The 24,478-nt window shown below is 50.4% G+C and overlaps 1 protein-coding gene across 6 annotated transcripts in view; it reads left to right on the plus strand.

Annotated features, from left to right (window-relative positions):
* PDZD2 (PDZ domain containing 2) overlaps positions 1-15,208 on the plus strand; it is a 411,092-nt gene extending 395,884 nt beyond the window's left edge. For all 6 annotated transcript variants that reach the window (XM_055146291.1, XM_055146455.1, XM_055146226.1 and 3 more), the window contains 5 exons: positions 884-1,001; positions 1,574-1,675; positions 3,019-3,289; positions 7,031-7,165; positions 12,031-15,208. In XM_055146291.1, the coding sequence (XP_055002266.1) occupies positions 884-1,001; positions 1,574-1,675; positions 3,019-3,289; positions 7,031-7,165; positions 12,031-12,197 (793 nt within the window). In that variant the 3' untranslated portion in view covers positions 12,198-15,208. The remainder of the gene's footprint in view (positions 1-883; positions 1,002-1,573; positions 1,676-3,018; positions 3,290-7,030; positions 7,166-12,030) is intronic.
* Positions 15,209-24,478: the final 9,270 nt, after the last annotated feature.

Genomic DNA, 24,478 nt, shown 5'->3' on the forward strand with positions numbered 1-24,478 from the left:
TGAAAATGGTATTTGAAAATGGTCCCCTGGGTTCCAAATACATTGAGTCTCTTTCTTTCTTCTTCTTTTTTTTTTTTTTTGGTTTTTTGGGTCACACCTGGTGATGCACAGGGGTTACTCCTGGCTCTGCACTCAGGAATCACCCCTGATGGTGCTCAGGGGACCATATGGGATGCTGGGAATCGAACCCAGGTCGGCCGTGTGCAAGGCAAACACCCTACCCGCTGTGCTATTGCTCTAGCCCCGAGTCTCTTTCTTGTCTCTGCTGGTCAGTCCTGTGACATCTCAGAGGGATCCCTAATTCCCCACAAAGGTCCCCCAAAGTGACCTATGGTGCAGGACTCGGGCTTGTTGTTTTATTTTTGTTCAGGGGGGGGCATACCCGGAAGTGCTCAGGGATCACTCCTGGTGAGCTCAGGGGACCATGTGAGATGCCGGGGATGAAACCTAGGTGGCCACATGCAAGCCGAGCACCTCACCCAATGAACTACCTCCCGATCCAGAGGGAGAATGTTTTAAATGCATCCTTATAAATACGGCGTTTCACCCTCCATAATAGAAATCATCCGTATATTATCCAGTTTGAATCAACTTGTTTGAAAGGCATCCTGTAAACACGGCCTTCTGTGTTTACACACACACACACACACACACACACACACACACACACACACATCTCTTTTTTTTCCCCTTTTTTATTGAATCACTGTGAGATAGACCCTTACAAAGCCCTTCATGATTGGGTTTTGGTCAGACAGTGTTCCAACACCCATCCCTCCGCCAGTGTACATTTCCCAGCACCGGTGTCCCCAGGTTCCCTCCCATCACCCCCTGAACCCCGATTACCTTCTTTAGTTTGAATCTGTCTTTTAATCTTCTTTAGTTTGGATCAACTTCTGGCCTCGGCAGGGGATCAGCAGAGATTACAGTCTGTTTTATCATCAGTCGGGTCCAAGTCAGGAGTTGGGACTCTAATTCAGGAGGTGCAAGGACAATCAGAGGTGAGTAAAGGGGCAGCAGGGAGGGCCCTTCAGGCAGTGACCCCATGCCCTTCCCCAAGTCCTCGGGGTGTGCTGGACAGCGCAGGTGAGTGTCCCACTCGCTTGTCTGCCGTCTGCTCCGAAGCTGGACCTTGCCTGGGGTTTTCGTTCCCCACCTGGGGCTCTTCTCATCCCCCTTCGGAGTCTGGGCCTGTCCTCCCGCCCCATCATGCAGAGCTCACCAGTGTGGGGGGGAGGCCAGTGAATGGGAAACGGAGCCTCCTACCCCCCTCAGGAGGGACACCAAGGCGCTGGGGACAAGCCTGTACCCAAACCAGGGCAGGGGGTGGGGGGATCAGTGTCATACTTCTGCCGGAACCTCCTCATTCCTTTTATTTTTGTTTTTTATGAGGGCCACATCCAGCGATGCTCAGGGGTTACTCCTGGTGGGGACAATGTGGGGTATGGGAGATCGAACCTGGGTCAGCCTCGTGCACGGCAAGAGCCCTACCCACTGTACTATCACTCCGGCCCCCGCCTCACTCTTGACATGAAAAACAGACTCTTGTTTCTGCTGGGTTTTTTTTTGCCAGGACAAAGGAGATGTTTACTTTGTCGTCTTGAACAAAAAGGAAGGCTCAGGTCTGGGATTCAGCGTGGCAGGAGGGTCAGAGGTGGACCCCAAATCGACTGTGGTAAGTGACAGTGGGGCATTTGCACGGCAGGGAGTTTGCGGCTGCCCACCAGGCTTCCAGCCACCAAAACAGAATTGGAAAAGTGGATAAAGCAGCACCCAGGGTTTTCATGGACAAAGTCACATGGTTTTGTTTCATTTCTTTTTTTTGGGGGGGGGTCACACCAGGCAGTGCTCAGGGCTCAGCTGTACTCAGTAACTGAGTACCTTTGCCTAAGCCAGATGCATGCAAGGCAAGTGCTTTTCCCAGTGGCCTATCCTGGCCCTAAAGTCCTCATTTTAGTTGATGGTCAGACACACAGCTCATCTGGGTTTGATCTCCGGCATCCCACGTGGTCCCCTGAGCACCGCCAGGAGTGATCCCTAAGTGCAGAGCTGGGAATAATCCCTGTGTGGCCCCCAAACAAAACAACAAAATAAATTCCTAATTTTAATTTTTGTTTCTGGCCATACCCAGCAGTGATCAGAGGGTTTATTTCTGGCTCTGCATTCAGGGATCACTCCTGGCTGGGCTCAGAACACCGTTTCGAATACCAGGGGTCAAACCCGTCTCTGCTGTGTGCAAGGCACGCACCTTAGCTGCCCTACTGTCTTTCCAGCTTCCAACTCCTGTGATTTTAAGCATTTTCCTTAGAAACACAATTGCCTGTGTCTTCATTATCCACATTTTGTTCACCAGAAGGAAAAAAAAAATTTTTTTTTTGGGGGGGAACATCTTGGCTTGCATCTGAAATGACTTCTTTCTCCCAAACAACTTAAAAATTTCCATCGCTCCAAGGCCTTTGAGATCATGAGAGGCCACTTCCCGGGAACAAACCAGGCCTTGTTCGAGTCTGTATCCTCATGGCCCCTCGGAGTGCCAGGCATAAAGCTGAGCTAAGAGATGCAGGATGCTGCCTTTGCTCTCACTTCATCCTCCAGAGTGTGTGTGTGTGTGTGTGTGTGAGAGAGACAGAGACAGAGACAGAGAGAGACCTGGCAATAGTCAGGGGTTACTCCTGGCTCTGCATTCAGAATGCTGCTCTTTTTCTCATTTCATCCTCTTCTCTGTGTGTGTGTGTGTGAGTGTGTGTGTGTGTGTGTGTGTGTGTGTGTGTGTGTCCCGGCAATGCTCACGGGTTGCTGCCCTTGCTCTCATTTCATCATCCTCCGCTGTGTGTGTTGTGTGTGGGGGTCACACCCGGCAATGCTCCCAGCTCTGCACTCAGGATTCTCCCTGGGGAGTGCTCAGGGGTCCACAGGGGATGCCGGGGCTCTCTCGTGGGTCAGCCACGTGCGCGGCCAGCGAGGCTCAGCCCCAACAGTAAGGCGAGCTCATCCATGCACTTGTTCTCTGTCCTCCAGGTCCACAGGGTATTTTCTCAGGGGGCGGCTTCTCAGGAAGGGACCGTGGACAGAGGCGACGTCCTTCTGTCAGTCAATGGCACCTCACTGGCCGGCTTAGACCACGGGGACGTCGTGAAGGTCCTGCACCAGGCACAGCTGCACAGAAATGTTCTCGTGGTCATCAAGAAAGAGAGCGGTCAGCCCCGGCTTGTGCCCCCGCTGGAGCACCCCGCCGCCAATGGGAGGGGCTCTCTGGCCGGGAGGAGCGCCCCGCCGGAGCCTGCACTGGGTGAGAGGCCAGTTCGGCCATGGGCAGAGGGTGGCAGGCAGCTGGCTTGGTAGTAACCAACCACCTTCTGGGTTAGACAAACTAGATGTGACCAAGTGTCTGTGAACGCTTCTTGCAAAAGCAATGACCAGGTGGCGCCCCAAACTCCCCACGTCCTTAAAGCCACATTGGGGAAGGTTTTAATTTTTGTCACACACCCAAAGGTGCTCAGAGGGTACTCCTGGCTTTGAACTTGGAGGTAATCAGGGGACCATATGGGGTGCCTGGGACTGAACCTGGGTAGCCACGTGCAAGGTAAGCACCTACCCACTATCCTATCATTCCAGCAACCCACACTGGGTAAGATTTAAAATCATTACTCGAGAATGATTTTATCCAGTCATCTCCAATTGTCCTAAGAAGGAAGCCCTTTTGCAGTTGCATCTTTTTTTTTTGGGGGGGGGAGGGCTTAGGGTCACACCTGGCTGTTTTTTGAACCAGTGCTGGCCATCCTCAAGGCAGGAGCCTTCACCCCAGTCCAATCTCTCTGACCCATGTTGTTTCTTGGTGAGTGACTATTAAATAAGAGACTAGTACTGGGGAGCAGCGTAGACAGAGCAGAGCAAAACTCAGAACTAAGATCTGTTCTAAGATCTAGGGAAGACACCAGGGTTTGTACGGCCTCTCAAAGCGAGGCCGCATACGTGTTCTCAGACCAATGGTAGGTCAGCGAGTGAGTTCAGCAGCGGGCATGCGGCCGTTGCAGGTGGGGTGACTTGGGTTCACTCCCCGACACCACGTGATCTCTCAAACACCGAGCAAGGAGTAGACCCTGAGCACCGCCAGGCGTGCTGCCCCCTAATAATCAAGCAAAATAGAACAGATGGCAACCGGCACCAGCCAGTCCAACGAGAAGAGCTTAGCGGGCCACGGGAAGGCTTCTCAGATGCACCGAGTTTCTTTTCTGTTGTTGCTTTTGGGGGTCACACCCAGCAGCGCTCAGGAATAGACTCCTGGTAGTGCTCGGGGGACCCTAGGGGATGCGGGGGATAGGATCCGGGCCAGCTGCATGCCAGGCAAGCACCCTCCCCACTGTGCTGTCGCTCTGGGCTCTACACAGTCTCCCCCTGACGCGCAGGCGCGTTTCTGCCCTCAGTGCCTCCATAGTGAGGTGCTTAGCAGTGCCCTCTGTGGCTCCTTTTATTTTACAGGGGCACGACGTGGGGCGGGGCCACACCCACTGGTGCTCAGGAGTGGCCCCGGGCAGGCTGGGGGAGCTCACAGTGCAGAGCAGCTCGGGTCAAGGCCCTGCCTTCTGGGGAGCACTTCTGTGCCCTCTCGGCACCTCTCCCCTGTCCCCCACTTCCGCCCCACCCCAAAGAAGGGTGTCTCTGCTCGCCTTGGCTGTCCTCTTTGTGAGGACGTGGCTGGCAAGCACAGCTTCCTGCGGGACCAACAAGCCCTCTGCTTGTCCACACGCAGCCCTGGCACCAGCCTCTGTCCTGCCCTGCCCCCTTTCAGCCCTCTAGAGAGCGGATGCGCTGGGCTCCAGGGGGCTGGGGGCTGGGGTGGGGGTCAGGGCCCTGAGCAGTCTGGCTCTCACGGGGCCAGTTTATCATCAGTGAGGACTCCTGGGGCCCGCCTTGGGGGTACCTGGCCTTGAACCAGCCTGCAGTGACCCAGCTGTGAGCCCATGGCCGCTCTAACCAACGTCCTCAAACTCCTGGAAGTGCCCCCACCTGCCCCCTCACCCACTCCCAGGCAGCTGTTCCCTCTCTGGCATGATTCTGAGCATCTGGCCTCAGGCTTGGTACATGTTAGAGGCAGTGAGAAGACGTCGCCTTAATTTTTTGGCCACACCAGGTGGCGCTCAAGCATCTCTCCTGGTGGGACTCGGAGGTGGGGGGGAGGGCATAAGATGCCAAGGACTGAACCCGGGTCAGCCGTGTGCAAGGCAGGCACCCTGCCCGCTCGCTGTGCCACTTCTCTGTCGACACTGGGGGACTTTTGAAAGTCACGATGCCCCGAAAGCAAACTCTGAGGCACGGGAGCCTTTTGATTACACTTTCCAGGTGATTCCAGTGGAAAGCCCCGGAATGCACCCGAGGCATTCTGTGTAGGGACGAGTCAAATCCCCGAGGGAGCAATGTGGGATTTCAGTTCCCTTCGGATCACGTGGCGTGGCTGTTCAGGGGCGACCCCAAGGGGAGGCCACATCATTCCTGGCTTGTTGCTGCTTCCCAGGGAACTCTGCACCTTTTTGGCCAGTCCTAACACCATCTGCTGACAGGGGGAACGGAGATCAGACCCCCACACAGACCCTGCTTTTTATTTTTATTTCTTTTTATTGAATCACCGTGAGAACAATTACAAAGCTTTCAGGTTTAAGTCTCAGTCACACAATGATCCAACACCCATCCCTTCACCAGTGCACATGTTCCACCACCAAGAACCCCAGTATACCCCCCATTCCAGCCCCCACCCTGCCTGTGTGGCAGATGATTTTCACTTTACTCTCTCTTTACTTTGATTACATTCAATTTTCGACAGAAAACCCACTATTATTATTTGGAATTTCCCCCCAACAATCAGACCTGCCGAAAAGGCATCATTAGATCATTTGTTTCCTGTTGCTGAGAATGAAGAGCATATGAGCATATTGAGCATATGGTTGATCATGCAGAGCTATTGAGGCCGTGCGGTTTTGGAATTCTGGTATTTTAGTAATTAAGTCCAGTATTTCTGCTAGCAGCTGCTTCATTCTGAGATTGGTTTGTGTGCCTCTGGGATCATGGCCGCTCAGGAGCAGAGGAGCCATTCGTGGTCTCGTCTGGGCGGGGAGCAGGGCAGGTTCCACCCCCTTCCCCATTGTGCCCCATCACTGCAAGCTCCTACCTCTCTGTCCAATTGGCTCTGAAAGGTGGTGGTCGCCATGCTGCTGCAAAAGGGAAAAAGCCGAGAGACAAAAACCCTTCCCCTCCTGGGGCAGCACGGGGCCGTAGCTTAGTTCACAGCCCAGGAGCATTTCTGCCAGCAGCTGCTGTGTTCCGAGATTGGTGCCTCTGGGATCATGGCCATTCAGGAGCAGAGGAGACAGGCCCTGTTCTGACCCTGAATCGGACCCCCTCAGCCAGCTGCAGCACGGTGGGATCAGTCCTCCCCATGGTCCCAGGGCTGGCCTTGCCTCCACAGGGTGCTCCTCTCAGATAAAAGGCCACAGAGATGGCCCCTCCACTGGGACCCTGATAGCCCCAGATCCATGCTCAGCCTCACCTGAGGTTTGGCATGTGGGCGCTGCAGGTGTTTGCACCAGGCCGTGAGGCTCAGCCGGAAACAATTTGACTCCCACCCCCGCCCCCCCCCACCAGCGTGCTGTACGCTGAGACACACATGGAGCTTGCCCAGAGGTGCCTTGGCGATATTCCCGGAGCACACAAAGTGTCTCCTATGCCGGGAGGACGTGCGTCCCACACAGAACAGTGGTAACGTGCAACAAGAGCACCGATAGGACAGCAGGGAGGGTGCTCACCTTGCATGCAGCTGAACCGGGTTCGATCCCTGGCATCCCCCGCCGCGCCAGGAGTGATTCCCGAGTGCAGAGGTCGGAGCAAGCCCTGAGCACCACCAAAACTAAACAGAGGAAATGCACTGGGCATTGGGGGGGCCTGCTGCCCGGCCCTAACGCTGGGCACGGGCATTCGGGCGGGCCGTGGCTCCTTTGCCGGGGACCGCGGGCGCCAAGCCACCTTCCTGTCGCTGCAGGTTCTCGCGGGGCCATTCCCGACGCCGTGTGCGTGCAGGTGCTGAAGACGGCGGCGGGGCTGGGCCTGAGTCTGGATGGCGGGAACGCGGCCATGTCTGCAGATGGGCCCCTGTTCATCAAGAGAGTGTACAAAGGTGAGCCCCCCGGGAGCCCCCCAGCGGCCCGGGGCAGGCCTTCCACGGGGAAATCACGTGTTTTAACAACCTGTACAGTGCCCGCGGGCAGGTGAGCCCGGGCTCTGCCGCCTCCCCAGCCCTGCGGTGTTTCAGACCTGCGGCACTTCCGGCCTGCCAGCCCCGTGGTCGGGTCCACAGGCGAAACTCCGGATTGGTCGGGTCCGCAGGCGAAACTCCGGATTGGTCGGGTCCGCAGGCGAAACTCCGGATTGGTCGGGTCCGCAGGCGAAACTCCGGATTGGTCGGGTCCGCAGGCGAAACTCCGGATTGGTCGGGTCCGCAGGCGAAACTCCGGATTGGTCGGGTCCGCAGGCGAAACTCCGGATTGGTCGGGTCCGCAGGCGAAACTCCGGATTGGGCGGGTCCACAGGCGAAACTCCGGATTGGGCGGGTCCACAGGCGAAACTCCGGATTGGGCGGGTCCACAGGCGAAACTCCGGATTGGGCGGGTCCACAGGCGAAACTCCGGATTGGGCGGGTCCACAGGCGAAACTCCGGATTGGGCGGTTCCACAGGCGAAACTCCGGATTGGGCGGGTCCACAGGCGAAACTCCGGATTGGGCGGGTCCACAGGCGAAACTCCGGATTGGTCGGGTCCACAGGCGAAACTCCGGATTGGTGCTCACAAGTCCTGCTGGGAAGTTGCTGGTGCACACTCTACGTGAGCATGAAACAGACAGTCTGCACGGGTCTGCCTCCGCGCCACCTGAGTCCCCACTCAGCGTCCCCCATCCAGGGGCCCAGCAGGAACTGTGTGATGGGGCTTCCGGCGCTAGGGCCCGTGGCCATCCATCAGGGCTCCTCACCCTTGGCCCGGACCTACTAAATTTCAGGAACACTTTGAGTAGGAGACCTCATTGCTCAGAGTAGATGGAAGATGGGAGATCTCGGGGCTGGAGCCATAGCACAGCGGGTAGGGTGTTTGTCTTGCATGCGGCTGACCCGGGTTCGATTCCCAGCAACACATATGGTCCCCTGAGTCACCGCCAAGAGTCGTTTCTGAGTGCATGAGCCAGGAGTAGCCCCTGTGCATCACCAGGTGTGACCCTGTCATCCCGTTACTCATCGATTTGTTCGAGTGGGCACCAGTAATGTCTCTCACTGAGAGACTTATTGTTACTGTTTTTGGCATATCCAATATGCACGGGTAGCTTGCCAGGCTCAATACTCTCGGTAGCTTGCCAGGCTCTCCAAGAGGGGCAGAGGAATCGAACTCCAGTCGGCCGTGTGAAAGGCGAATGGCCAATCGCTGTGCTATCACTCCAGCCCTAAGTGTGACGCAAAGGAAAAATAAAAAAGATATACCATCTCTTTATGAACTTCAACAGTTAAACTTTTTTGTTTTCGGGCCACACCCGGCAGTGTTCGGGGCTCATTGCAGGCTCTTGCTCCTGGTTCACTCCTGGCAGTGCACCGAGGACCATATGTGTTGCCAGAGACCAAACTGAGGTCATCTGCATGCAATGCAAGTGCCTTAACCTCAAATTTTCCCCTCCAGGGGCTGGAGCAATAGCACAGCAGGGAGAGTGTTTGCCTTGCACGCGGCTGACCTGGGTTCAATCCCCAGCATCCCATATGGTCCCCTGAGCACCGCCAGGAGTAATCCCTGAGCACATGAGCCAGGAGTAATCCCTGAGCATCGCCAGGTGTGACCCAAAAAGAAAAAAAAAAATTTCCCCCTCTAGCCTGAACTTTTAGAGGTGAGGCCTCTACTTACCATTGAACTGCATCCTCATTCGATGATCCTGGAAGTTCTCACAAATTTTTTCAGGTTCCTGAGTTTAACTGTCCTACTAATGCCAGCCTACGTGTGTATGTGACCCGTGTCTCCAATCACATGTGCTGACACTGTTAGGATGGTGTGCCTGTTTAGAGGCGAGTCTGGGGACCAAGCTTAGCTGTTGTTAATACAGTTGATGGGCTCAGGAACCCGAAGGTATTCAAAAAATGAATACCTTCCACGGTCAAAAAATGAATTATTCAAGTTCATGAAGAGGCTTCAAATTCACAGTGACATCTCCACCTCCCTTGCTAATTTCTTGCCGTTTACTTAGTGTCTGAAGCCCAGATAGAAAGTTTGCTGTGCATACCATACGGCAAAGTAAGTAGGTCAGCGAGTAAGAAGCTCATGCTGCTCAGCCAAGCATTGCTACTTCTCGCGGAAGGCACTAGTCTGCAGCTCGTGCCCTTTTTCTGCAGTTACGTAATTCAGAAGTATCTCCCTCCTGGCCCACAGGGCAAATATGAAAAAAAAATATTATTAGTGGGCTGGAAAGAGAGCACGGGGATTTAGTAGCTGACTCCTAGCACTCCAGAGCACCCCCAAGAACGATCCCTTAGCACCACTGGATGTGACCAAAAAAAAAAAGATTTCTTATATATGATGCCATACTTTAAAAACCTTTTCTAGGACCAGAGTGATGGTCCAGCAGGTGGGCACTTCTCTTGCATGCAGCCAGGTTCAATCCCTGACACCATATATGGTCCCCTGAGCACCGCTGGGTGTGACCAAAAAAAGTCATAATTTTGCTCAAGTGGGCACCAGTATGGGGGCTGAAGCAATAGCACAGCGGGTAGGGCGTTTGCCTTGCACGCAGCCGAACTGAGTTCGATTTCCAGCATCCCATATGGTCCCCTGAGCACTGCCATGGGTGATTCCTGAGTGCAGAGCCAGGAGTGACCCTTGTGCACCACCAGGTGTGACCCAAAAAGCAAAAAAAAAAAGTGGGCACCAGTAATGCCTCTATTGTGAGACTTGTCAACTGTTTTTGGCATATCGAATATGCCACAGGTAGCTTGCCAGGCTCTGCCGTGCGGGGTTGGGGGGATATTCCCAGTAGCTTGCCGGGCTCTCCAAGAGGGACAGAGGAATCGAACCCGGGTCAACCAAAAAAATTAAAAATAAAATAATCTTCCCTGGATCCAAGCAGAAAGGCAGCTCCTGGTGATGAGCCTGCGGAAGGTCAAAACTGCAGGGCAAAGGCTGGGCCTGGCCAGAGTGACTGTACAGCAGGCTGGGCGTTTGCATTGCACTAGGCTGACCAGGGTTCAATCCCCAGCAGCCCGTATAGTCCCCTGAGCACCACTGGGTGTGGGTGGGGGTTGGGGGGCTTCTGGGCCTGAGCCCAGCAAGGAGCTGAGACTGAGTGAGTGCTCGCAAGTGTCTTTAATAGAGCAGACCCAGGCTTGGGTTTGCCTCCCAGCCGGGCAGAGACTGTTTTCCTAAGGCCCAGGAGCACAAGCCAGGCGAATCCTGTGGATGATTCCAGCACCTGGTGGACAGGGAACGGAGCGCTCTGGTGCTTTGACAGGACAGCAGAAGGACAGAGCACGGGACCAACAGGAAACCGGCGTGAGAGCACTTCCAGTAGAGCTGTGATGTGGTCCATGAGCTCTGTCGTCCGTGGGAAGAACCCACAGACCAGTAAACTGGGGGAGTCCATTAAAAATAGGGGGGTGGGGAGTGGAGAGCCAGTACAGGAGACGAAGAACTTACCTAGCCCTGGTGAGAGCCCCGGCACTGCACGTGGTCCCCTGAGCACAGAGCCAGGAGTAAGCCCTGAGCACAGCTGAGTGTGGCCTCCAAGTTAGAAAAAGACAAAACCCACTTAGAGATCAACAGAATTTTCGATATATTGGCCATAACCATTATCTCCAAACACTATAGCCCGAATGCAAAGATCACCTATCGTAGACATAAAATATCTGGCTTCTAAGTGGCAAAATAGTCAGAAGCAAAAAATAAATGCAGATGTGATGAGCAGAAGATATCTGCAATGTACTAACTCCAAGACATACAAGGACATGTAATTAGGGAAAATACAACACCCTGAACACTGTGTTAGTGGTGTAGGGAGCCCTGAACTCACCCCAACCCTTGACAGTCTGCAGTGACCCCCACACCTGACTGATAGAAGCTGATTACCATCTACTGCCATCTTGGAAAGCTAGAAAAGATGTTAAATCAGAGAAAATATACTTGCATACTATACTATCGAAATACTTTATATTTACTTTTTATTTTCTTTTTGGGTCACACCCGGTGATACACAGCGATTACTCCTGGCTCTGCACTCAGGATTACTCCTGGTGGTGCTCAGGGGGCCATATGGGATGCTGGGTATCGAACCCGGGTCGGCCACGTACAAGGCAAACGCCCTACCCGCTGTGCTATCGCTCTAGTCCCTATTTTCTTTTTTTTAAATACTCTACTAGATAATTTATTTTTCGTATGCAAAAAGATCAGTCTTTATCACTGGGTGTGACCCAAAAAGCCCCCCCCCCAAAAATTAATCTGCTTCACAGAGAAGTATGTAATCAGATGCACAGACCTGGATCTGTCAGCCCAGATTTGTTTACATTAGAAATTCAATCTGCTTTCCTTCTACTTACCAGCCCTATAGTTTTGGGAAGTTAAATTCCCTTGTCCAACATTTTCTTTATTTTGTGTCTTTTTTTTTTGTTTGTTTTTCTGGATCACACCCGGCAATGCTCAAATGCTCAGGGGTTAACTCCTGGCAGTAGTGGGGACCATATGGGATTCTGGGGATTGAATGTGCAAGGCACGTCGGCCACGTGCAAGGCAAACACCCTTACTAGCTGCACTATCGCTCTGGCCCCATTTATTTTGTCGTTGTTGATTTGTAGTTCTGATCGGATCTGGATTAAACATATTGCATTTTACAGCCTTATTTTCTCTGCGTATACACACTGTAGGTCTTAAGGTGTTTTTCCATCCCAAGGACACACCACTCTCAGTCTCCTTGGCACTGACAGTGACGCCTATCGCGGACCCAGCTGGTAGCCTGCATTTGTTTTCACAGGTGGTGCCGCGGAACAAGCCGGGACAATAGAAGCTGGAGATGAAATTCTTGCCATTAATGGGAAGCCCCTGGTGGGGCTCATGCACTTCGATGCCTGGAATATTATGAAGTCTGTCCCCGAGGGGCCTGTGCAGTTGGTGATCAGAAAGCACCGGAATTCTTCCTGAATCGAGCTGGCAGGCGGGGCTTGTTCTGTTCTGGTTTTTTTTGTTTGTTTTGTTGTGATTAAGAACCTCCTCGTCTTTGTTCCCTTCTTAAGCTAGCAGACCAGAAGGACGTCTTTCAATACCGCACCCCCCAAAAACAACAGATACTCTTTTCCAGCCAGGACTGTCAAAAACTTCCAGGTCTTGGCTTAGCCCTGACCGAGCCGACACCTGGAAGCCTCATACCTGGATCCCCCAGGCCAGTGCCTCTCCCCTGCCTCTACTGATGGGGGACAAGATGTGGTGCGCCCCTCGTCGGACACAGCGACACCTTTGCATCTTCCTCGCCACCTCCCCCCCACCCACCCAGCCGGGCAGTCAGGGAGTGACTGAAGTCACGGGGGCAACACAAATGCCACCATGAAAAGGACTCTAGTTTTATAGAATTTTATAAGTAAATCCTAGAATGATTGTAGACTCAGCCCGTTGGGAAGAGGAGCTGTAGGTCTGTCTTATACCTTGAAAAGAAACTTAAAAAAAAAAATTTTAAAAAAAAGGAGAATTATGTAATGATGACCTAATTGGTTAGTCTGAGCTCAGGAATTCCCCACAAATGAAAAAGCAAAATAGAGAAAGAGGTATTTTTAAAGAGTGAGTTTAATGTGCCACCAACAGGTGCAGAGTTCCACTCCGTGGGTGACTGATCCCCATGAAGTGTCGATCATGATTTGTAAGTTGTAAAGTCACGAGGCTGTTCTATAGAAAAACAGTGCAGTCCAGTGTTCTCAATAGCCATGAACTTCGCTGCTGGGAGCGAACGAGAAGTTCCCGCCCTGAAAGCACCTTGCATCTTATTTTGGAACTCGTCTTAGATCCATACTTGAAATTCAACCGTGGCCAACACAAAAGCAGGCAGGAGACATGTCACTGAGTTTCCATTTCGATATGTTAACGCTCTCCAACCCATTAATTTGAAATTTGTAGAGATCAAGTATCTTTTTTAGCATCCTTGGGTTCCTAAACATCAGCATTCTATTTACAGACCAATAGAAGAGCTTAAAATACTCCTTTGGGGGACCTTTTTATTTACACGTGTGCCACCCCACCCCAACACAAGCTTAAGAAAAGCAAAATCTCGACTGGATCTCTCTTGACCTGGGTGTAATGACCCTGCTCGGCAGCGGCTGGAGTTTCTGCCATTTTCCTGTTTTGCCAAACATGCTTCCCTGCGTGAGCCGCTTTCTCCTTTGGAAGCATGAGCTGTTTCCTAGTAGCTGTTCCCACCAGCATCAGATGGGCCGTTTGTCACAAAATTGGCTTTTCTCGCCTCACATCGCACCTTCTTCAGTTCCAAACCCTGAGCAGCTCCGTTTACCAGAGCCAGTGTTAAGAAAATGGAGGGGCCGGAGAGAGAGCTCGGTGGGTTGGAACGCATGCTTTGCATGTGGGAGACCTAGATTTCGACCCCCAGCACATCACGGTTCCCTGAGCACCTCCAGGCGCAACCTCTGAGCACTAAGCCAGGAGTTAGCCCAAAAGAAAAAAGAGAAAATGGAGAGCAAGGGGTGAGTCACTCTGCCAAGCTAACTAGTGTGGGTGCACAGGCCCGCTAATGGACGCCCAGAACATGGGCAAGATCGCATGTCTGTCTGCATGCATGGCGACGCAATAAGTTTTATGTTGGAGACTTCCTTCACTTACAGCTTTGGGGGCGAGACTGCATGTCTGCATGCATGATGACACTAAGGTTTTACATTGGAGCTGTTCCTTAACCCACAGCTTTGGGGGAGGGACGAGCTGCATGCCTGCGTGCATGGTGACGCTCAGGTTTTATGTTGGAGATTCCCTTCACCTACCGCTTTGGGGGGCGATACTGCATGCTTGCATGCACGATGACGCTCAGGTTTTATGTTGGAGCTGTCCTTAACCTATAGCTTTGGGGATGGCTTTGAAAAAAAAAAAAAGAGCTCATTACACCCCGATCGTGTAGGTCCTTAGCCCATCCCCTGTCCCTCCCCCTTTTCCGAATGGCCGGTCCTCATGAAACTCTGCGGGGCTGGCCCCCAGCGACCTCCCCAGAGGGCTCTGGCTAGGGTCTCGTGAGTCCAGATCGCTCATTTCTTCTCACAGGTTATGTACGAGAATGTAGTAGCCGAACTAGCTAGAAAGATCTGATTCATTTAACCTTGACTTTGCACTCACTCCAGTCCCAGGTAGGGTCGGTGCAAGGTGCATGCTCGATGGTTGTTCAGTCTCTGGGGTCCGTCTTGTGGTTTCTGCTTTCTTGCCTGAGTGACAAGGAGACCATAGAATCAACGCTGCCAACGATTTTTTTTTTTGCCTCCACGCCTCCAGCTGTGCCTCCTAGTATGAAACACGTCATCCTGTCAAACCACAGGCGTGGCCGTCTCTGAGACCCCCGTCCTCAGAGCTCTACAGACCGCTGGCTAACTCAAGGCACCAGCCCCTCCCACGGGGGGCTGCCAGAAGCGTTTCCTGGTTGACAGCTGGAATAAACAGGAGGAAGCAAAAGCTCAGCTGTCTTTGACCCGGAGATAGAAAACTATTTCTTTGTCTTCAGTGTTTGAGGCATGGCTAGTGTTTCTGATTAGTCTACTTTCACACTTCCTGAAGTGAACACTAATGGTATTGTCCTATTAAAACTTCTCATTGTTCTTGTTTTCTAACTCATCACTCACAATAAGCTATGAGGGTAAATATGTGTTATAACATGTAAATCATAGTTGCAAAGCTATTCCGTGAAGTAGGTGGGGTTTCATTTCTCTCCTTCCATACACATCTCATTTAATTTTATGGTTGACTTAAGTGGCACCACACCTATTGTATGATAATATCCATTATCCTTTATTTATGTAATATAAAATGCCTTATATATTAAAAGAGTAAGTGCAATAATATGAAATAGCCTGTACATTTTTAAAATGTTGTCGCCAAATTATGTAAATCCACATCTCTGTAAACAACTTTTTTAAGAGTAATTTTAAATAAACACTCTGCTTATTATACTTTAAGGTGCGGCTTCTGTAGAGTATTTTAAAATATGAAAATATGTTATTACCTCACGGACAGCACAAAACTCAAATCAGCGCCTCTCTCCCAGTTACATTCAGCATCTGACCACCCCACTCCCCAAACGGTCCACTTCTGGAATCTTTTTTTTTTTCTTTTTGGGTCACACCCAGCGATGCACAGGGGTTACTCCTGGCTCTGCACTCAGGAATTAACTCCCAGCGGTGCTCAGGGGGCCATATGGGATGCTGGGAATCAAACTCGGGTCGGCCAAGTGCAAGGCAAACACCCTCCCCGCTGTGCTCCAGCCCCCACTTCTGAAATCTTTTTTAATTTATATTTTTTAAATTTTATCACCATGTGGAAAGTTACAGAGTTCTCAGGTTTATGTCTCAGTTATACCGTATTCAAACACCATCCCTTCACCAGTGCCCATATTCCACCACCCAAATCCCCGGTATACCCCCCGCCCCCACCCCAACTGTATTTAACTGATGAATTTCACTTCATTTTCTCTTCACCTTGATTACGTTCTATATTTCAACACAAAACTCACTATTGTTGTGGGAGTTATACCCCCAAACAAGATACCACTAATAAGGAAGCATTTGATAATTAGTTTTCCATTAAAAGTTGTATGTTTTCAGGTTTTAGAAAAGGTCGAGTGGCCACACTAGTGGCCGCGCGGCTCGGATGTGTCCCAGTCCCGAATCCTGGAGCCGTGTTAGTTGCTGCTCAGTGTTGCCAGGGCTCCATCTGGAGAAGGTGTGCTGGCGGCACCTCCTCCTTCCAGCTCCCCGGTGTTGCTGGCCCCAATTCGGGTCTGGAGCATTTTTCCGGGCCACGTTGCTCACCAGAATGCCTGCCGCTTCTCTGTTGATTATGGCAAGATGGCCGCCACTTCTGAAATCTTAAAATCAAACATTTCATGCTTTCACAAGCTCCTCTCAGCCCAGCCCCCACCTCCTTGTGTGCCCACGAAAGGCAAGCACCTCACCCCGGGCTCTTTCGGTTCTAAGACTGGAAGAGGGAGGGCACCTCGCAGAGATCCACGGCTAGAGTCCAGCCAGGGCGGAGGGCCGAGAGCAGGGGGCACTGCAGGGCGTGGTCTTCCCGCGTGCTTTCCCCTGACCGGAGCCTGGCAGGCGTGGGCCTGCTCCTGCAGCACTGCACACCCGCGTCCCCCGCCAGCTGGCAGGAAACACCCAGGAGGGCTCAAGCGGGGAGAATAGGCCCTGAGATGAGCCTCCAACCCCGCATGAAGAGGGCCCCACTTCACGGTCTAACTAGCCAGAACCAAAGGAAGCTGCCAGAGAGAGAGAGAGAGAGAGAGAGAGAGAGAGAGAGAGAGAGAGAGAGAGATCAACAGTCAAGGCTCTTGCCTTGCACGCAGCCGATGCAGGTCCAGTCTCTGGCACCCCTCTACGATCCCCTGAGCCCCACCGTGTGTGATCCCTAAGTGCAGAGCCAGGAGTAAGCCCTGAATACTGCCAGGTGCGGCCCAAAAGCCAGAGAGAAAGAGAGGAGAGGGAGAGAGAGACAAAGAGACAGAGAGAGACAGAGAGAGCGAGAATACACCTGAGGATGCCTTTTTGGTCCCTATCTGTATCAGAATATTTCTGTACTTAAAACTGACTTTCCCACTCATACTCCAAAGCACGAGTCTGCGGGATCAGCTCACCTTCATTACGTCGTGTTCACAGGAGTTTCCCTCACTCAAAAGCCTGCTGACATAAACTCAGAGAGAAACTGAAATTTTGATATAATGGCCACAACTCCATAGAATGGAATACTGCATACCGTGTACATTGAACCCAAGACCAAACAAAAGAACAATGAAACGGGATATGATGTTCTCTGAATAAGAGAGAGAAGGTAGTATGAAATGAAAGCTCAAAAAAAAAAAATTCCTACCTTGAGTCAGAGAGAGAGACACAGAAAGATTGCACTCATTTGTGGAATATAAAGTAACAGAATGGGAGACTAACACCCAAGAATAGTAGAGATAAGCACCAGGAGGTTGGCTTCAAGGCTTGGAAGCCGGCCTCACATGCTGGGGGAAAAGGCAGCTCAGATAGAGAAGGGAAGACCAGGTAAAGCGTGGTTCGAAGACCCAAAGGGGATGGAGATGCGTGCTGAAAATAGACTATAGACCAAACATGATGGCCACTCAGTGCCTCTATTGCAAACCACAACACCCAAAAGGAGAGAACAGAAGGGAACGCCCTGCCACAGAGGAGGGGTGGGGTGGGGTGGGAGGGTGGGAGGGATACTGAGATCATCGGTGGTGGAGAACAAGCACTGGTGGAGAGATGGGTACTCGAGCATTGTATGACTGAAATACAAGCACAAAAAGTTGTAAGTCTGTAAAAAATATAATTTTTTTTTAAAAATTTAAAAAACATTAAAAAAGAAAATCCTACCAAAGCCCTTCGTGAGTTCAAAGTGTCCCATTTAATGCAGAGCTGTTGGCATCCTTCTAGAACATCTGAGGGAGCTCAAGCTATAGGACTGCCTGTAGGTGTGACTGACCATTTACAGAGGTCAAGCGTTTCGACAAAGACGATTCTCTGAGGGGATTAACTCAAGGAGACACTGTCTCTTGGGGCTATATGAGAAAAATTAGCCCAGAGGCGACAAGTGTTGTACTTTCTCTTTCCCTAGTAAATATAAAACAATTAAGTTTACAATTCTAATACTTGCGGTGATATGGATAAACACAGTTAAGAGATACAGATTCCAAAACTTAGTTCTCTTGTCTCCAAGGGCTTTACCGTATATCTCAGACTAGGTCCTCAAACCTGTTCAGCTTGTTCTTTCCCAGAGGGGTCCTGTCTCTTACGGACATGACCATCAAGACCATGCTCTTATGCTTTTTAACTGTTCCATTTTGATTCCAGGGTAGCTTTGCTGCTTGCCCCAGGGCCATCCAAGTCCCACAGTGAGGAACCCCCTTTCTGGGGTGTTAGGAACTACAGCATCTGAAGCCTCAGTCAAATAATTATGACGAATGCCCAGGAGTAGATATATTTCAGTCAATCAGCTCCCAAATATTAGGAGAATAGCATTAATGGTCTTCCTGTGTTTAAGCAAAGAACACTGCTCGAAATTGAAAAGTGAAAAGGCTATAGGGGAATAGAAAAGCAAGCAATTCACTACAAATATAAAGTAGAGGGGCTGGGGCGATAGCACAGTGGGTAGGGCGTTTGCCTTGCACGTGGCCAACCCAGGTTCAATCCCCAGCATCCCATATGGTCCCCTGTGCACCGCCAGGGGTAATTCCCGAGTGCAGAGCCAGGAGTAACCCCTGTGCATCGCGAGGTGTGACCCAAAAAGAAAAAAAAAGTCCAGAATCACCAGTCTTGACTTACAAGTAACCATGACTAACTTGGGGAATGTAACAGTGAGAGCTAAAGCACAAAGGTTAAACTCTGGATTAGGGGTGCTCTCACGAGCATTGTGAATTTCTCTGGGGGGAGGGAAATCAGTTCACTGGTGAAGCCTAACTTAGGGTTAATATCCCACAGCCTGTACTTGGAGAAAGGGAAGACAAGAAAAGGCAGATACTTGTAAGAAAGAAAAAAAAAGAATAAAAAACGGAGTCAATACTTTCAAGTCTACATCAAATTCTAACATAAAAACTCCAGTGTCATCCCTATTAAAGTACAACACAAACAGGATGTCCAGCCACTGTCGGAGCTGACAAATTATTAAGTATGTGCAGGAACCATGTGCAAGCTAGTGACCAGCTTATACTAAGCTAATTAAAGCTTTTCCAAAGGGGAAGGGAGGAGAGAAAAGCAGCAGGGACCGGGCTTGCCTTGCGTGCAGCTGACCACGCTGGCATCCCAGACACCCCAGAGGGTCCTCCCGAGCCCCGCCAGGAGTGATCCCTCAGAGCAGAGCTGGGGCTTGAGAGAGGACAAGAGTTATGGATACTTATCTTGCAGGCGCCTGACTCCAGTTCAAACCCCCACACTGTAGATAGTTCCCCAAGGACCAAGGACCACTAGGAATGACCTCTAAGCACAGAGCCAGAACAAGAAAGAGACCATAAAAACGTAACACAAAGTATCCTAATTTACATATGATTTACCTGGACGTATAGAAAAACGCGTGCACCAAAATAAAAGATCATTAACAAATTGGAAATAGAATTGACCCCAAACCAAAAAAAAAAAAAAAACTCCAAGCAAAACTGGCAGATACACAAGATAATTAGAGTCCCTAAAAAAGAAAACCTGAAATTCTAATTTTCTGAAATTGAGACTGAAACTCGATTTGCCACTCCATATTGAAAGCATACCCTTGTCCTTAGCGAGATGACTCCAGAACAAGCAGTATGGAAACACACTAGCAACATACCCTGGGGGCTGCTGGTATGGGGGAGAAAGTGGCGGTGGGCACCAAGCAAAGCCAGGCACACCCCGGGGACAGAACGGTGTGTCATGGGCCGTGGGACAGTGCAGAGTTCGAAGAGCTAGTGCACCTGCTTTGCAAAATGCTGGAGGCCCGTCTGATCCCAGGACACCACACAGTCCCCTGAGCTCCACCAGGTCCAAGAAACAGCACCGTTGCTGGGCCGGCGCATCGAGCCATCCAGCCCAGTTGGCGGGGTAATTCCTGGGAGCGGTCCCAGGTCCCTGAACACTGCTTGGGAAGCAAAAGGAAATCAAAGTGAGGCTTGGAGCGATCCTAAAGCAGATAGGGCACCTGCCTTGCATGCAGTCAACCTGGCTTCAGTCGCCAGCATCCCATATGAGGGGGGGAGGAAGGGGAGAAGGAGGAAGAGGACGAAGACAAAGACAAAAGAAATATGTCTTCAAAAACAGGGCAGGAAATGTATAAGATGAGGCGGGAACATCTTGTCACATTAGGAGGTCATCAGAGATGACTCAGGATCTTCCTATGACAAAACTGGAAATTCTGAACATCTTATAAAAATAAATGTAACAGATCAAATCACATGGAAGAGTGTTTATTTCTGAAGCTAAAGAGACCGTATAAAAGTTAAGGCCCTTGGGGCTGGAGCAATAGCACAGCAGGTCGGGCGTTTGCCTTGCATACGGCCGACCTAGGTTTGATTTCCTGCATCCCATATGGTCCCCTGAGCACCGCCAGGAGTCATTCCTGAATGCAGAGCCAGGAGTAACCCCTGTGCATCGCCAGGTGTGACCCAAAAAGCAAAAAAAAAAAAAAAAAAAAAAAAACACAAAAGTTAAGGAACTTGCCTTCCTGCGGCTATGGTCCAGGGCCCTAGTTCAAATCCCAGTACCACCTGTGATCCTGCCCACTAAGTGTGCCCACACTCAAAAAATAAAAAAGAATTTTTATTTCCCTAAGTTCATAATGCACCAAGTATCCTTGGCGAACACTCAAGGATATCCAATTATATTTTGGAAACTAATACAATGTAAGGATTTCTCTTACAACAGTACTAAGAGAACGTAGAACAGAAGTTAACAGATTAACTTAGAGAAATGTCCTGGCTAGTCAGGATTCAAATATTACACTGCAACTACAAGCATGGGCTCTAAAATAAGCCAGAAACATCGGAACAGGAGAGCCATTGAGTGTCTCCTTTTCTCTTTTGGGTGCCCAATTTGAAACCCTAAGTCCCACACCTCCATGCATGTCACAGCATGTGGTCTCCAAGGCATATGCCACGCCTGTTATGAGCCGCTCAAAGAACACGCCACCAGCTCAGAAACAGAGTCGCCTGAATTGGTGTTGCCTAAACCTGAGGACATCTCGGGTCCACTGCCCCGTTCCTGGGAATGCAGAGGAATGTCACATACACCATGTGGACAGAATCACTTCAATTCTGGGAGCTGGGAATCTCTATAGGATCAGAAACGCAAATTCATTGACAAATGTTTCATTGCGGGGGAAGAATAAGGGGTTGGGGGGAGAGGAGGGAGGAAAGACCGGATATACAAAGGCCTCTCATATGAAAATGGAAATGAAACCAAATTATCAAGAGATAATGGGAATGCATTCAGACTCAGGGCTGAGTGTGCAGCTGGCTAGGATCTAAAGCTGTCTCCCAAAGCAGCAATACTGCCCCCTGGTGGGCACTGTGCAATAGCTCAGTTGCAACTGGAGGGGCGCTCTGCAGGCTGCAAGGCTCCAGGGGGTTACTGAGTCATTTTGTTTTCCCCCTGAAAGAGGGCAGGAGGCCAGGTAAATCTGGAAACCTCCGGTCTACATACTAACCTAAGTGATGGCCACAAGCGGATCTGTCTTAAAATAACTCAGTAATCAACATTTATTTTATATAACTTAAAGCTTAAAAATCAAAACTATGTATGGACACAGACCAACTATACTTGTCTAAGCAACACGTAGGCTTATTGTAACCATCACCAGCTTTGATTTGGAGGCCTCGCTCAGTGCTTCTGTAAGTTCCTCTGACAAAAACCAAATCTAAAAAGATGTACGTGACTCCTTACAGCTGCACAGCACTCCACTGTATGGATGTCAAGAGGATGGGCTAGAGGGGACAGGGGATATGGGACGGAACCTGGGACTGGTGGAAGGGAATCTGGGGTTGGTGCTGCAATACTGTACTTCTGTCTAAAACTCAACCATGAATAACTTTGTGAATCACAGTGCTTTAATTTAAAAAATTTAATGGACATTCATCATCATCCCGTTGATGTCGATTTTCTCGGTCTCAGTAACTTCTCCATTCATCCCAGGCTTGAGATTTTAGAAGCCTCTTTACTTGTCCTTCCCAATGATGCCGCATTGGAGGCTCTTTCAGGGTCAGGGGAATGAGACCCATCATTGTTACTGGTTTTGGCATATGAATATATGCCACGGGGAACTTGCCAGGCTCTCCCATGCGGGCAGGAAACTCTCGGTAGCTTGCCAGGTTCTCTGAGAGGGAAAAGTAGGCTGTAAGATGTCGTGCAGAGCTTGTTTATAGTCTCTGGATGTTGACAGTTGGTGGGATTACATGGCGCCAGAGGCAGTTTCTGGGTGTGACCGCCTAGCTACTAGAAAATGGGGGATCTGGGCGGAAGAGGTCCAGTCCCAATCCGAGCAGGCTTGCAGATCTCAGCCCCAGGTCCCACACACCTGCGTTTCTCTGCCGGTTCCTTCATGCGTGAGGCGCATCCGAACATGTAGAGAGGGGCCTTGAGCATGGCGGTGCCTGGGTTCTGGAGGTCTTTGGCTGCGGGGATTCTGCTCGGGGAGGGGAGGGAAACTCAACCCACCCCCTCTGAGGGGCTCCAGTGAAGACAGCCAGGCGCTGTCATTAAAATAGTTAAATAGTACATTAAAATAGTTAACAGGGCCGAGAGATAATACAGGGCATAAGGCACTTACCTTGCATGTGGCTGACCCTGACTCAATACCTAGCATTGCATATGGTTCCCTGAGCACTGTTGGTGTGGCCAAAAAAATAAATAAATAAATAAACAGCTCTTAAAATAATGAATATAATCCAAACAACCATAAATGGCAATTTAGCTAAATTACATAATGGAACTTAGTGTAATTGAAAAGACTGTTGAGTGCTTCTTCTGAAAGCTCTCCACAACAGAGCATAAAAAGACAATTACATATTAGCACATGCTGCTAACGGGCTTCATTTTCTACTCAGCTCTCAGGGTGAATGCCAGGCTACTCTAGCAGAGAGCTGAGGAAGCTCGGTTTTCACTTTCACGATGCTCCTGGCCCAACCCTCCGAAGGCTAGCCCGAGGATCTGAACCAGAACCTTCCAAGGAAGGGAGCAGGGAGGGCTGAAGTACTGATGACTCTTGTGCAAAACTCACCGACCAGGGTCGAACTCTGGGACCCCATGGGCTGTGATGAATTAAAGATGACTTCAGGCCGGAGTTATCATTATCTGAAGTACAAAGAAACAGTACTGGCAGACATGTAAGCAAAGAGATAAGATGAAAGAAGCCCTAGAGTTGCCACTCAACTTTATAGATCTAACTTCTAAGTGATAGTTCCCAAGCTCCGCAGGCAAAAGGAGCCAGGCCTGGCCCAGACGCCTCATCAGGCCGGAATCCAACTGCATACTGGAAGGGACAACACGGCGGAGCACTTGGCACCAGGATCATGTTTTTCACACGCCTCCTCATGTTTTGAGAGACAAGTGGCTCCTCTTAGTGCCCCAGTTGGAAAAATTCCTAAAATACTGTGACTGTTCCCCTCACTTTTTTACTTAAGTTCAAACTTACCAGAGAATATTAATCATTCCCTCAAAGTCTGTTCTTCAAGCAGAGTATTTGGGGTGTGGGAAGGTCAAAAAACGGTGCAAAATCCTTCACCAGGCACTGGGCCTGTTCTAATTTCCTTCCTCCAGTCTCAAGAGTGTTCTTCTTGAGGTCACTGTATGAAGTAATTACACTAACAACATAAAAAGCAGCAGCAGTCACTTTACTGCACACCACAGCTCTGCATCAAATTTTGTCACCTTCAAATTCACTTCCTAATTCTTGGATCTGAAAACTTGCAACCAAAGTTGCAGCAATCTGGGAGTCCTGCATGTACTAGGGAGAACAGCGTGCTACAGGACAACAGCCTCCCTCAGGGCTGTACTCCAGTTCCCGTCTCCTCTGAATGCAGTCACTCGTCCTGAGCGGGGGTCACACACGAGCGTCAGGTGAGGCAGGTATGTAGTGCTGAACTCCCGAGAAACAGTAATTCGAGAATCATCTAGCGTTTTTCCAAGATAAAAAAGATCAATCTTTACTATCAGCGCCAATATTTTTTTAAAAAATGCTGCGGGGGCCAGTCCCAGGGGTGCTGAGGGGCCACTGGTCGTATCCAGTTATACTTGGGGACCCTTGGGTTTAAGTGCTGGGAACTGAACCCGGAGCCTCCCACATACAAAGCACGTAATTTAGCCCTTGAGCCACTTTTCTAGTTCCTCCAGTGACCGTCTTACAGAAACAAACTACGTGCCAGCGCCCGGGACAGGGCACAGTGGGCTGGAGCGCGGCAGTGCATGCTGCGGGCCTGATGCTGTAGAACCAGTAAATCTTGACTGTGAAGTTGGGGTCTGTGGTCAGTTGCCTGTTTTTACTTAAACAAACTGGAATACTCCCTCACCTACTTATTAAACTGTCACTGGGAACTGCAACGCAACACACTGAAAGTACAACACACACCGTTTCTCACAAAAGCTAAACTATTTATTACCAACTATCAGATCCTGTAAGAAAATGTTGCCAATCAACACACTGAAACGTTACCAAATATTGTTAGACTTCATTAGAAAGAAAACAAAGACTACAAAAACACAAATGAC

Source organism: Sorex araneus, chromosome 1 (assembly GCF_027595985.1).
Source record: "Sorex araneus isolate mSorAra2 chromosome 1, mSorAra2.pri, whole genome shotgun sequence".
NCBI lineage: Eukaryota > Metazoa > Chordata > Mammalia > Eulipotyphla > Soricidae > Sorex > Sorex araneus.